Raw genomic sequence first — 14,958 nt, forward strand, 5'->3', positions numbered from 1 at the left:
CCCAGTGGGTAGTCATTTGATAGAAAGTAACATGGCTTCATTCAGGTAGTTGTTAATAAATGTATATAGAAAAAGCACAGTAAACTATCTTTATGTCCCCCAACCCCTGAAAAAGCACATAACACCAGAACCTGAATAGAACATAGAAATATACAAGTACATTTCCAACCAGCTGCTTGGCAATAATAGCATTCGTTTTAGCCTTTAGGCTACTGCTTTATGTTTATAGGACAAGCAAAGGTCAAAGGACTTGTCAGGGTTACTGTAGTGCACGGCTTGTCTCTTAGTGCAACTAGGACTATTGCTGTTACCTAAGGATCTAGATCAAACATTAGACTGACTGTCTTCCTGCATCAGTCGCAGGCCAAGCTCTGCTTACCGTAGAAATATAATCCCGAGAAGGGTTAAAGCCTGGCAGACCATAGCAATTTGACAAATGACAAACTCTCGATTTCGATGCTGCTAACAGTGGTGAGAGGCTGCTGGTCAGTAAACATTTCACAGAGGCATCATCAAAACCAACATTGGTGTCTTTACAGTCAATATAGGAATTTAACTACATTCCCACAGAGAAATTATAATGTCCAGTTCAACTGACAAGTGATTGAAATGGAGTTGACCCTTGACTCTAATCAAAATGGCCGTTTCTTCCTTTGAATACATCTGTGTGAGGGGAAACAACATGCAGATAAAAACGAATGGGCTGGCAGTTAGCTAATGAGAAGTAGGCTAAATTTAGGCAATGATTGAAATCCATATGTCTGGTTGGTTTAGGATTCTGTGCACAGTGAATAAACTAATGTCGATAAAACTAAAATAGCTACTTCATATTTATCGCTCGGCTGCCAACTGGCCTGGAATGTTACAAGATAATTAAATGTACATATTAGAATTCATAGAACGATTAAACATTACTTGGCAAATTCACTTATATGAGGGTCAGGAATGGTCTGTAAGTAAAATAGGCAGTAACATTCACTATGAGTTAGTGAAAATATGGTTCACTATTGAATATGTGATGAATACCAAAGAAATGAAGGAAAAAGAGAGAAAACATCCCTTCCTTCCCTCCCTCCATCCCTGCATTCTAGAGTGTCTCTTGGAATCATCCTCCAATGTATTCTAGAGTGTGTTTTGATGTTCCTCCATTGGTTTCTTGTGTTCCCTGAGGGAGGTACTGTGACAGCATTCCCAACCTGTCCTGCACAGCACAAAGAATGACTTGTGCTCAAGATTTGACCTTGTAGAGCTCTTTAAAAGCAGATTTGAAGTCTACTCCCAGTAAAGTAGTCTCCACTCCCTCTCTCCATACTGAATAAAACATTCACCCAAATGCAAGTGAGAGGGGACTGCAGGCACCTCCTTAAAATGTAATGGATCAGAAGGCTTTCTACTCTAACGCTGCACCGCTCTGTGCTGCTGACGATGACGCCTCCCCTCACAAGATAACTGGCTGATATTCAACCAGTCTTCTCCATCAAAACGGCACACATCTACGTGAGGGGAGGCGTTCTAGCATGAGCATCTATGTGAGAGGAGTCTGACTTACTTGAGAAAAGCTAGTCCTGTTTTATGTGTGTGAATAGTACTGCAGTGCGGACTCAAATTGATATGAGCCATACAGTTATATATGTTGAAAAGAAAAAGTCACAGTAACGTTATACAATGATAAAATAGCTTGTGCCATAAACAAATTCTAACCTGTGCCATACAGATGTAGGATCTTAATTTCATCACCCTGTTGCAGGAGAACTTTCCTGCAATGCGGTACATTTGAGGTTTAAAAAGGCTTCTGAAGTTTGTCATTTCCACTTTGAAATTTCAGACTTGATTTTCCCTTACTACAAATGTTATCAACCCCTACAAAAATGTCCATTAATTACAGTATAATCCACATAATAATTAAAATGTCCTGTTGCTGCAGGACTATTTTCCTGCTGTAGAAAACTGGCTCAAATTAAGATCCTACATCTGTACTTGTGGTTTTTTGTGTTTTGGTAAGGTAAAGGAGTTTTTCCGGAGCATGTGACCTGACCAGAAAAATCTCCTGGCCCTCGTTAAAATAATCCCTGAAATGTAAATACACAAATAATTTCTTTGTCACAAAACAGACCCAATGAACGAAGCAATGCATCCCGCTAAATCTACTGGCTAATCAAAGTGGACACACAGATCTTGGATCAGCTGGCCCTCCCCAAATCCTAACTTTAACCATTAACCATCTTACCCAGAAAACTGACTTAAGATCAGTTTCTATGGACAATCTCATCCGAACATTAGGCACACCTGACTCGAGACCTTTTAACCCCTGAGCCGAGAACTGTAGTAAGCTCCTGAAACGGAATGTGAGCCAATGGCCTTTGCTTTATAGGCAGAATAGAATGAAGTAGGATGACATAGCCCCTTCAGACTGATCTAAGAACAGTTTAGCATTTTCTTCCTAATGCTTAAGGTTAGTATTTGGGCAAAGTGAGCTGCTCCTACATCTGTGCCTATGGGCAACTTTGAATAGAATGGAGGCTCAGAGTGGTTGCTGCACAGAGGGAGACAAAACTAAAAGTCCGAGGGTCAAACTGAGTGCCCAAAGAGGAAGTGTAGCCTATCAGTAAAATGATGATAAAAGGTGGCTTTCAAACAAACAAACAAACACTTCATAATGTATTCCATCCCACAGAAAGAGCTCGGGGCAACATTCTTCTTCACTAACCTCTCCAACTGAATTCTACATGATCCCATTTTACATTTACATACTCCTTAGTAGTCAGCAGTACACTGATGGTGAATAAATCCAATGCCGACCTGAAGTACTTCTCTTCTCTTCTCTGTGTACTAAACTAAAGGTAGAATACTGCATTTAAGTATTTAATGATTGTTAGTTTGTACTAGACTAAACATTATACTGTATTGTATTATATGATTGTTAGTATTTTGTACAAGACTGTTAAAGAGAAAAACATTTGGTCCTCAGATCCCAAGGGGGTGCAGTTTGTTCGGTTGCTATGGAAACTTGAGAAAGAGCAGGTTCAGGACTCACAGAGAAATAAATATTTTTTTCCCCCAGATATACTTAGAATCCTCAGATCAAGTTTGAACCCTCATTTGTCCATTTCATGGTAGGAAAAACCTGAAGTCTCTTTTTGTTCACTAGACTCCTCTGAGTTCATCATAAATCCATATTATTTTTAACACTGTTTCTTAGTCTGTCTGTGGTGTTCTTCTTCACTCTCAAGTCTCCAAAGATTCTAAATTGTTGTTTTTTTCTGTTTGTATCTTTAAAAAAAGTTTTCTGTTTGTTTTGAAAGTCTTGTTCTATCCTTATGCATCATCCCATTGCTCTCTCATCTGTGATGCCAAACCTTCACTGGTGCAGAGCTGTGAGTCCTCCCTCTGCCAGTCAGATATGATTGAAGATAAAAAGAGATCTCTTCCCAACTCCCATATGAAGTCTATTTTCCATTGTTTTAAAAACAGAATAACTTTTTCCCTTTTTCCTTTCACAAAATGTCTTATTCAACACAAAATGCCTTATTCAATCAAAGACGTCCTCCATACCTCTGATTAAACCTATGGAGGAAGAGAAAGGAAGAGGGAGAAAGTGGAAAGAAGTGGGAAGAGAAATACAGATACTGAGAAAGGGAGGGGAAGGGAAGAGAGGGAAATAGAAACACTTGAATCTGACTCGAGAGACGACTGTGGAGTATAACTTTGCTATACAGTTTTTGATCAATATAAAATCACGGTGAAACAGCATCGTTAGCAACACTAATAACTTCATTACATTATGTATAACAGTGGACAGTATCTTACCTGTACTGGGGGGTGTCAGTAGGGGCGGCTGGCGTCTTTGGGACGTTTGAGTTGCACCTTGAGTCTCTTCATACCAATCTGGAAACCATTCATGGCTTGGATGGCAGCCTGGGCACTACCCGGGTTATCAAAGCTCACAAAGCCTGCATACATACAGACACAGACAGATGCTCTGAATGGTCAGTGGTAGTGTCAATCAGCCAGGTGCTTGCTGCGACTGTTTAGAAGTAGTGTCACTCACCGAAACACTTGCTCTGATTGGTCGCTCTGTCCATGAATACCTTGGAGGAGATAACATTGCCGAAGGGCAGGAACATCTGCATCAGTTCGTTATCGCCAAACTCCTGGGGCAGGTGGTAGATGAACAGATTACAGCCCTCTGGTCCTGGAATACAGACACACACAGACAGACACACAGGCACACAGACACACACTGTTGGAGGCACAGACGCTAGAATCATGATGGTGCAGTACATTTTTAATACACACAAAATCACAATGATGACGACACTCATGACGTTGTTGACAATGATGGTCATGATGATAAAGAATTAGTAAATATAGTTCCTCACCCTCACCTTCCCTCTGCTGTTGGCCAATGACCTGAGGGTGCTGTGAAAGTGACTGACCTAGAGGGGTCAGTGTAGTTGCTGGGTAGATGGCTACAGAGGAGAGAAAGTGTGAGAGAGACAGAGACCGAGAGACAGAGAGAGAAGAGAGAGAAGTAAATGACAGAGAGATAGAGAAGCATGAAGGGGGGATGAAGTGAAAAAGAAAAGAGAGTGGGGATTGAGTTGATATTTTATGAGTCACATTCAACAGACTCTGGTGAAGACCTGGAGGTATCAAGGTCAGGGGTTAGAGATCAGAGATGCGTAGTGTACTGTACCTGTGTATTGCTGTACCCCAGTAAAGGCCTGTTGCAGTGTGTCCGCAGCAGTAGGGCTCTGGGTGGAGTAGGTCGGCAGGCCATTGGTGTAGAGGGTCTCGAGAGGGTGCCCGTTAGCCTGGTGGGTGAGGCCGGTGTACCCGTTCATCATTGGGGCCACCAGGCTGGTCAGGGAGGAGGGCAGGGTGGCTGGAGGAGAGCTCAGACCTGCAGGGGGGAAATAAAAATTCACTACACCGGAGACAGAAATGTTCTCTGCACCGCACAGGGATTGGACTTAATGTCTATGAGAGAGGAAGGGAGAGAGAGAGAGGGATAGACAGAATAGAGAGAAAGAGAGTGTGCATGTGTGTCTCATGTACAGTATGTGTGTGTGTGTGTGTGCGCGTGTCAGCGCGCGGGTGTGTGTGTGTAACAGCAGGCATCTCAAAGCTCACATGGTGATAAAATCACTCTGCGATGTCAGAATAGCAACACAATGATATGCTGCTGTACGACAGAGCAACTCAGCTCTGCTCACTAAGGCAGCAGCAGGGGCATTTTACTGTGCTCACTGCTCACTGCCTTATCTACAGCTGGGACAAATAAAGACATTCTCCCACAGTGAAGGGGATTGGATGTTTGTCTGTCCTAAACTGATACAGCCTCGGGAGGGAGATAGGGCCTACAATTTGCATTGTAATTCGCCTGCACGATTCTGTGTGTACTGTGTAGGCATCCCAAATACTGTATTTGTGATAGGATAGTCTTTAGCGATGTGTGTGTAAGAGAGAGGGAAAGACATAATGAAAGCAATACAGTAGAGTATAGGGAGGAAGGGACAGAGAGAGAGAGAATGATAGAAAGCGTTAAAGAGATACAGTATCTGTTCATTAATGGACTATAAAACATGATACACTTTCAAGGACCACAGAGATTCCCCCACAGTAATACGAACCATGTGATCTATAAAACCAGACTCCTATTTGGCTCAATACAGAGAGAGAGAGAGAGAGAGAGAGAGAGAGAGAGAGAGAGAGAGAGAGAGAAGGCTGTAACAACCATAGTAGAATACATTTCACTAAAGGTCTTTTCCTGGACATAGTTTATAGACCACACAGAAACTGATTTAAACCTAGAAACCAGGTGTGAACACACTCTCAAGCAATTAATTGATCACAACTGACTTGGGGGAGAAATCTCAAACTGTCACACCCTGGTCTGTTTCACCTCATTGTTATTCTCCACCCCCTACAGATGTCACTTGTTTCCCCAGTGTATTTATCCCTGTGTTTCCTGTCTTTCTGTGCCAGTTTGTCTTGTATGTTCCAAGTCAACCAGCGTTTTCCCCCCCATTCTCCTGCTTTTTTACATTCTCCTTATTCTAGTCCTCCCGGTTATGACCCTTGCCTGTTTCTGGACTCTGTACCCGCCTGCCTGACCATTCTGCCTGCCTTGACCACAAGCCTGTCTGCCACTCTGTACCTCCTGGACTCTGATCTGGTTTTGACCTTTCACCTGTCCACGACCCTTCTCTTTCCTACCCCTTTTGGATTAATAAACATTGTAAGACTCCAACCATCTGCATCTGGGTCTCACCTTGTGCCATGATACAAACATCTACAGTACACTAAGTAGGAATACAAAAGCAGTCTGTCTATAATGTGTCTCCAGTGCAGAATTACACTGTATTGATTCTGTGGGATCAATGGTGAATTGTAAAACTACTAGGGTTTGATGGTATCTAGATTTTTATACCGTTTCTGTGCCTTACTAGGGTTTATGGTGTCTGGAAGTGCACACAAAGGGGCCTTTTTTTTAAGCAACAGGGATCTTGATTCAGGAGGGGATTGAATTTCTCTGCTGTAACCAAGAAGCTTGATCTTGACATTGAGCCACTTAGCTAGCCAGTTAGCAAACCACATGCATAGCTGGACCCCTGAGCTGGATATCAGTTATTTGATACATCTTAGATTTCTTATAATTATAAGCAGTAGCATAGCACGCACCCCCCAACCCCTAATTTTGTATTATATATTTTGAAATATACTGTATAAACGGTATATCGCCCAAGCCTAAAAACTACCCCCAGTCAGAGCGATAGATCCCAGGACTGCGCAGTGAAATGTGATATCACACATTTCCAAGACTCATATGTAACTGACCAGGTATTGAACCCAGGTTGTCTGAGCACCTCAAGACTTTTAGCCCAACGAGCTACAGCCTAGCACTAGCTCTGGTAGCTAACATGAGTTTCCAGGTCTCCCACCTTACTCATCATGAATATTGCTGATTTATCCGACATGACTGACCTGACACGAGATTCAGGGGGTTGGGCGGCAGACCGTTCATTGCTAGTGCCCCCACCTGGTGGATCTGGGCAGAGGGGAAGGAGAGGCTGGGGGCCAGGTAGCCCCCCTGAGACATGGCCATCACCGCTGCCTGCTGCTGCTGCTGCATCAACTGATAGGGAGAGGAGGTGGATCGGGGGAGGAAGGGGGGGAGAGGGAGGGAGAAGTGGAATGAGAGCAAGCTGTCAGTGAGGCGTCAGAGTGACAGATACCAAATTGCGTGTCTGTGTGTGTATGTGCTTACGGCGTGTGCATAGCTACTGTAGCTGCTGAACGTAGGTAGGGCGACAGAGGGGTTGAAGATGCCAAACTGTCCAGCCATCTGCTGCATGCGCCGTATGGTCCTCTCCTTATCTGTGTCTGCAAACTTCACGACGAGGCTGGACGACGCTCCCTAGAGAGGAGAGGAACACAGCATGGATCTGTGTGTGTGTGTGTGTGTGTGTGTGTGTGTGTGTGTGTGTGTGTGTGTGTGTGTGTGTGTGTGTGTGTCTGTTTTCGTGTATTGTACGTACCGGCATGGTCTGACTCCCATGAAGGGAACTGATGGCAGACTGCGCTTCAGAATGAGTAGAGAACTTCACAAATGCACAACCTAGAGAGAGAGAGAGAGCAAGATAAATCCAATAATTACAAGCAGATAACCTAAGAAAATGAACAACAATGACAAATGGTTTGATGAAGAATGCAAAAACCCAAGAAAGAAATTGAGAAACCTGTCTAACCAAAAACATAGAGACCCAGAAAACCTGAGCCTTACGCCTTCATTATGGTGAATCACTAAAACAATACAGAAATACACTACGGAAAAAGAAGGAACAGCAGGTCAGAAATCTGCTCAATGTAATTGAAGATTCTATAGAATCGAACCACTTCTAGGAAAATTGGAACACACTAAACAAACAACAACAACACGAAGAGTTATCTATCCAAAACAGAGATCTATGGATAAGTCACTTCTCTGATCGGTTTGGCTCTATAACAAAGAACAAAGAACAAACAGCAAAAACATATACATGATCAAATGCAAATCTTAGAACCGACTATTAAACACTACTACAACTCACTGGATTCTCCAATTACATTGAATGAACTACAGGACAAAATACAAACCCTCCAACCCAAAAAGGCGTGTGGTATTGATGGTATCCTAAATTAAATGATAAAATATACAGACCACAAATTCCAATTGGCTATACTTTTTAAAAACTTTTTTCATCCTCAACTCTGGCATCTTCCCCAATATTTGGAACTAAGGAGTGATCACCCCAATCCATAAAAGTGGAGACAAATTTGACCCAAATAACTACTGTGGGAAACGCGTCAACAGCAACCTTGGGAAAATCCTCTGCATTATCATTAACAGCAGACTCGTACATTTCCTCAGTGACAACAATGTACTGAGCAAATGTCAAATTGGCTTTTTACCAAATGGCCATATGACAGACCTCGTATTCACCCTGCGCTCCCTAATTGACAAACAAAGAAAATTAAACAAAGGCAAAGTCTTCTCATGCTTTGTAAATTTCAAAAAAGCTTTTGACTCAACTTGGCATGAGAGTCTGCTATACAAATTGATGGAAAGCAGTGTTGGGGTAAAAACATATGTCCAAAAACGACAAGTTTGCAGTTAAAATTGGCAAAAAAACACACACATTTCTTTCCACAGGGCCGTGGGGTGAGACGGGGATGCAGCTTGAGCCTCGCCCTCTTCAACATATATATCAACGAATTGGCAGGACACTAGAACAGTCTGTAGCACCCGGCTTCATCCTACTAGAATCTGAAGTCAAATGTCTACTGTTTTCTGATGATCTGGTGCTTCTGTCCCCAACCAAGTACAGCCTACAGCAGCACCTAGATCTTCTGCACAAAATTCTGTCAGACCTGGGTCCTGACAGTAAATCTCAGTAAGACAAAAAAATTGTTTTCCAAAAAAGGTCCAGCTGCCAAGACGGCAAATATAAATTCCATCTAGGCACTGTTGCCCTAGAGCACACAAAAAACTATACATACCTCGGCTTAAACGTCAAGGCCACAGGTAACTTCCACAAAGCTGTGAACGATCTGAGATACAAGGCAAGAAGGGCCTTCTATGCCATCAAAAGGAACATCAAATTTGACATATCAATTAGAATCTGGCAAAAAATAATTCAATCCGTTATAGAACGTATTTGCCCTTTATGGTTTTTCTGGGGTCTGCTTACCAACCAAGAATTAACAAAATGGGACAAACACCAAATTGAGACTGCATGCAGAATTCTGCAAAAATATAATCTGTGTACAATGTTGTAAAACACCAAATAATGCATACAGAGCAAAATTAGGCCGATACTTGCTAATTATCAAAATCCACAAAAGAGCCAATAAATTCTACAACCACCTAAAAGGAAGCGATTCCCAAACCTTCCATAGCAAAGCCATCACCTACAAAGAGATAAACCTGGACAAGAGTCCCCTAAGCAAGCTAGTCCAGGACAGCAACATAATTAGACCCAACCAAATCATGAGAAAACTAAAATATAATTATTTGACACATTGGAAAGTATTAACAAAAATCAGAGCAAACTAAAATGCTATTTGTCCCTGAACAAAGAGTACACAGTGGCAAAAAACCTGACCACTGTGACTGAAAAAAAATTAAGGAAAGCGTTTGACTATGTACAGACTCAGTGAGCATAGCCTTGCTATTGAGAGAGGCCACCGTAGACAGACCTGGCTCTCAAGAAAAGACAGGTTATGTGCACACCGCCCAGAAAATGAGGTGGAATCTAAGCCTGCACTTCCTAACCTCCTGACAAATATACAGTGGGTTGTGAAAGTATTCACCCCCCTTCACATTTTTCCTAATTTTTCACCTTAAACCCTCAAATTAAAATTGATTTTTTTTTAGGGGGGGGAGGGGTTTATCATTTGATTTACACAACATGCCTACCATTTTGAAGATGCAAAATATTTTTATTGTGAAACAAACAAGAAATAAGACCAAAAAAAACAGAAAACTTGAGCATGCATAACTATTCATTCCCCCAAAGTCAATACTATGTAGAGCCACTTTTGTAGCAATTACAGCTGTAAGTCTCTTGGGGTATGTCTCTATAAGCTCGGCACATCTAGCCTCTTGGATTTTTGCCCATTCTTCAAGGCAAAACTTCTCCAGCTCCCTCCCGCTGGTGTACAGCAATCTTTAAGTCATACCACAGATTCTCAATTGGATTGAGGTCTGGGCTATGACTAGGCCATTCCAAGACATTTAAATGTTTCCCCTGAAACCACTCAAGTGTTGCTTTAGCAGTATGCTTAGGGTCATTGTCCTGCTGGAAGGTGAACCTCCGTCCCAGTCTCAAATCTCTGAAACACTGAAACAGGTTTCCCTCAAAAATGTCCCTGTATTTAGCACAATCCATGATTCCTTCAATTCTGACCAGTTCCCCAGTTCCTGCCAATGAAAAACATCCCCACAGCATGATGCAGGGATGGTTTTTTCGGGGTGATGAGAGGTGTTGGGTTTGCGCCAGACATAGTGTTTTCCTTGATGGCCAAAAAGCTACATTTTAGTCTCATATGACCAGAGTACCTTCTTCCATATGTTTGGGGAGTCCCCCACATGCATGTTGGTGAACACCAAACATGTTTGCTTCTTTTTTTCTTTAAGCAAAGGCTTTTTTTCTGGCCACTCTCCCATAAAGCCCAGCTCTGTGAAGTGTATGGCTTACAGTGGTCCTATGGACAGATACTAAAATCTCATCTGTGGAGCTTTGCAGCTCCTTCAGGGTTATCTTTGGTCTTTTTGTTGCCTCTTTGCCTGGTCAGTGAGTTTTGGTGGGCGGCCCTCTCTTGACAGGTTTAACGTGGTGCCATATTCTTTCAATTTTTTAATAATGGATTTAATGTTGCTCCGTGGGATGTTCAAACCCTGATCTGTACTTCTCCACAACTTTTTCGCTGACCTGTTTGGAGAGCTCCTTGGTCTTCATAGGCCACTTGCTTGGTGGTGCCCCTTGCTTAGCGGTGTTTCAGACTCTGTGTCTTTCAAAACAGGTGTATATACACTGAGATCATGTGACAGATCATGTGACACTTAGATTGCACACAGGTGGCTAATTATGTGACTTCTGAAAGTAATTGGTTTCACCAGATCTTATTTAGGGGCTTCATAGCAAAGGGGGTGAATACATACGCACGCTGTAACATCTCTCACAGAAGGCATGGACCAAAATGAGTGAGAGAGTGTGAGTGAGAGAGAGAGACAGAGAAAGACAGTGGGAGGGAGAGAGAGAGAGAGAGAGAAAGACAGAGGGGTTAGTGGGAGGGAGAGAGACAGAGAAAGACAGAGGGGTTAGTGGGGGAGAGAGAGAGAGCGAGAGAGAGAGACAGAGAAAGACAGAGGGATTAGTGGGAGGGAGAGAGAGACAGAGAAAGACAGAGGGATTAGTGGGAGGGAGAGAGAGAGCGAGAGAGAGACAGAGAGAGAGAGACAGAGAAAGACAGAGGGGTTAGTGGGAGGGAGAGAGAGAGACAGAGAAAGACAGAGGGATTAGTGGGAGGGAGAGAGCGAGAGAGAGACAGAGAAAGACAGAGGGGTTAGTGGGAGGGAGAGAGCGAGAGAGAGACAGAGAAAGACAGAGGGGTTAGTGGGAGGGAGAGAGAGACAGAGAAAGACAGAGGGGTTAGTGGGAGGGATAGAGAGAGGGAGACAGAGAAAGACAGAGGGATTAGTGGGAGGGAGAGAGCGAGAGAGAGACAGAGAAAGACAGAGGGGTTAGTGGGAGGGAGAGAGCGAGAGAGAGACAGAGAAAGACAGAGGGGTTAGTGGGAGGGAGAGAGAGACAGAGAAAGACAGAGGGGTTAGTGGGAGGGATAGAGAGAGAGACAGAGAAAGACAGAAAGACAGAGGGGTTAGTGGGAGGGAGAGAGAGACAGAGAAAGACAGAGGGGTTAGTGGGAGGGATAGAGAGAGACAGAGAAAGACAGAGGGGTTAGTGGGAGGGAGAGAGAGACAGAGAAAGACAGAGGGGTTAGTGGGAGGGATAGAGAGAGAGACAGAGAAAGACAGCGGGGTTAGTGGGATGGAGAGAGAGAGAGAGACAGAGAAAGACAGAGGGGTTAGTGGGAGGGAGAGAGATTGCACATCATTACAACACTGTGTATATACATATTATATACATAATATGTCAGGACCCGGTTATGAACCTGGGTCTCCGGAGTGAGAAACAGTCACTTAACCAACTGAGCCACGAATAGTCAGCAGAACCCAGAAGATGAGGCAGACACAGCAGTACTTAAGACGGTGTATTTAATAAAGTAAAAAGGAGAAGTCCTTCAATACAAAAAATGGCAAATCCAAAAGGTGGTAGGAATAGCACAAAAAGCCTCAAGAGATACTCAAAAATAAAAACAGAATTCCACAAGAGCATCCACCGGAATCGACAAGAATACACAGAACACTAGGGCTGGGTGCTAACATACAAACACAGAGCACAGAACTGAGGGAAACTAAGGGTTTAAATACAATCAGGGAAAACGAGGCACAGGTGCAAATAATAATGGGGAACAAGGGAAAAAACATGAGGTCAAAAAGCACAATGGGGGCATCTAGTGACCAAAACCCGGAACAACCCTGGCCAAATCCTGACATAATATATACATAATGTGACATTTGTAATGTCTTAATTATTTTGGAACTTCTGTGAGTGTAATGTTTACTGTTCATTTTTATTGTTTATTTCACTTTTGTATATTATCTACTTCACTTGCTGTGGCAATATGTTTCCCATGCCAATAAAGCCCCTTGAATTGAATTGAGAGAGAATGAAGTTGAGAGAGTCTGTATAGATGTAGTATTCACACTATTTTCTTTTCCTCACTCACATGTTTTGCTTCTTTGAGCGATAGTGTCTTCACACAGTCCTGACTAGAATATTGCTGTGGTATGTGACCAGTGTGTGTGTGTGTGTGTGTGTGTGTGTACGTGTGCTCTCATGCGATGCCTGTCAGGTATATATCTCAGTGTGGTGTGTGAAATGACTTCTGTCACTGCAGAGTCAAGCCATTGTGTCAGCTGTCACGCAGACGGAACATCACTCTGACCTGGGAGATGCAGGTATGACACATCGGGAGTGTGTGTGTGTGTGTGTGTGTGTGTGTGTGTGTGTGTGTGTGTGTGTGTGTGTGTGTGTGTGTGTGTGTGTGTGTGTGTGTGTGTGTGTGTGTGTGTGTGTGTGTGTGTGTATACAGGCAGAACAACATCATTGTGACATGAGAGACAGGTATGAGACAGGCAGAAAATTGAATATGTCAAACGTTTCTGTCCTGGAATATATCGGCAGATCATCCTCGTCTATCAATAAGTTTGGTGTTCGACTGACTACAAGATGTTGCTAGAATGATGGATGAAGAGAAAGTGGTTAGTCCTTTTTTGCATATTCGACCCAACAACCTTAGCTAATGCCATGGAATCTAATAGAGTATCCCCTACAAGTGTGTTTGAAAGCGATAAAGTAATAGAGTATAAGAAAGAAAGCTTCATATACCTTTGCTGTTTCCGTCAGGACCTCTTAGTACGGTACACTCATCGATGGCGCCGTAGGGCTCAAATAGGCGGTACACATCCTCCTCTGTCTGCTGCTTGTTCAGCATCCCCACAAACAGCTTCCTGTCCTCTGGAGGGACAAGAGGAAGAGCCGTATGGTCAGAGGCACAGCCCAAAAATACTGTAGTCTGTACTGTCAACAAGGGGATGAGAAATTAAGAGAGAGAAGGAAATGAGAAGGAAGGAGAGGAAACTACCAGAGTGAAGGAGAAGGTGTGAGTGTTTGTTTGCTCTATCCCAGCAGCACCCAGAGTTGTCTCTGCCAAGACAGCTCTCTGTAAAGGTTCATACCGTAACTGGGGTATAGGCAAGAGGGCTGTACCATAGCCTGCTTTGATACATACTAACCCCACATATGCAAACACACAATGCAGAGGACTAGGCACACATACATAAATTTACTTTCATATTTAATCAGTGGATAAACCCAACATTAGGCCTAGAGCCTTTGTCATGTGCGGGGGTGGCAGACACGTGTGTGTGCATGTGTTTTGGGGGTCGGAAGGGGTGAGGGAGGGGGTTATTTGTGTGTGGTAAAAGGGGGCGGTGGGAGTTGGTGTATGTGTGTGTGGTAGGGTTTTGAATAAGGTGACATGAAAGCAGAGGCCTGCTGTGCTTTGTGTTTTTTTGATGACTTCAGGGATCCGTGTTATCAGACCAACAGAAAGTGATGGGCTGGCACATTAAAGTTTGAAGCGCGAACAAGCTCACACACACAAACACACAAACACAAATACACACACACACACACACACACACACACACACACACACACACACACACACACTAGTGTGACATCATCCGCCCCCTCACTCCACTGCTGCTATCAGCACGCCTGCTGACTTCACTGAACACATAAATCAGACTATTCACGAACCGAAGATAGAGAGAGAAATTGACACACACATACGCTGGTTGTGGCAAGTGTTGCATCAGGAGTGTGGAACACACAAATACACCCAGTGCAAGGCGTTGCATCAGTAAAGTAAATCACACAGAGGGTCTATGGGGGCAAGAGTGATTAGATGAGAGTAGAGAGCTATTGGAGCCTAGACTCTTCTACAGCGTTATTACCAACTCTTTAGGAGAATTAGTTTCTCTCTCTTCCACTTTCACTCTCTATCTCTCTCTGTAAGCGTCTCTCTCTCTTGGTCACTCCTTTCTCTATATCACTCTTCTATTTATTATCCCATACTCACTCTCTCTCTCTCTCTCTCTCTTCCTCTGCCCCTGACTTTCTCTATTTCCCTGCATCCCTTTCTCTCTCTCTCTCTCTCTCTCTCTCTCTCTCTCTCTTCCTCTGTCCCTGACTTTCTCTATTTCCCTGCATCCCTTTCTCT

General features: G+C 43.4%; 1 protein-coding gene across 2 annotated transcripts in view; it reads right to left on the reverse strand.

Moving 5' to 3' along the window:
* Positions 1–75: 75 nt before the first annotated feature.
* Positions 76–14,958, reverse strand: part of LOC135558944 (CUGBP Elav-like family member 5) — a 45,198-nt gene continuing 30,315 nt past the window's right edge. Inside the window, exons 4-12 of one of the 2 annotated variants that reach the window (XM_064993187.1) lie at positions 13,560–13,688; positions 7,542–7,621; positions 7,271–7,420; positions 6,988–7,138; positions 4,697–4,903; positions 4,380–4,469; positions 4,049–4,192; positions 3,808–3,950; positions 76–3,626 (exon numbers count right to left, since the gene is read on the reverse strand). In XM_064993187.1, the coding sequence (XP_064849259.1) occupies positions 3,823–3,950; positions 4,049–4,192; positions 4,380–4,469; positions 4,697–4,903; positions 6,988–7,138; positions 7,271–7,420; positions 7,542–7,621; positions 13,560–13,688 (1,079 nt within the window). In that variant the 3' untranslated portion in view covers positions 76–3,626; positions 3,808–3,822. The remainder of the gene's footprint in view (positions 3,627–3,807; positions 3,951–4,048; positions 4,193–4,379; positions 4,470–4,696; positions 4,904–6,987; positions 7,139–7,270; positions 7,421–7,541; positions 7,622–13,559; positions 13,689–14,958) is intronic. The other variant, XM_064993185.1, reaches the window with a different exon arrangement.

The sequence above is a fragment of the Oncorhynchus masou genome, chromosome 17 (assembly GCF_036934945.1).
Source record: "Oncorhynchus masou masou isolate Uvic2021 chromosome 17, UVic_Omas_1.1, whole genome shotgun sequence".
Taxonomy (NCBI): domain Eukaryota; kingdom Metazoa; phylum Chordata; class Actinopteri; order Salmoniformes; family Salmonidae; genus Oncorhynchus; species Oncorhynchus masou.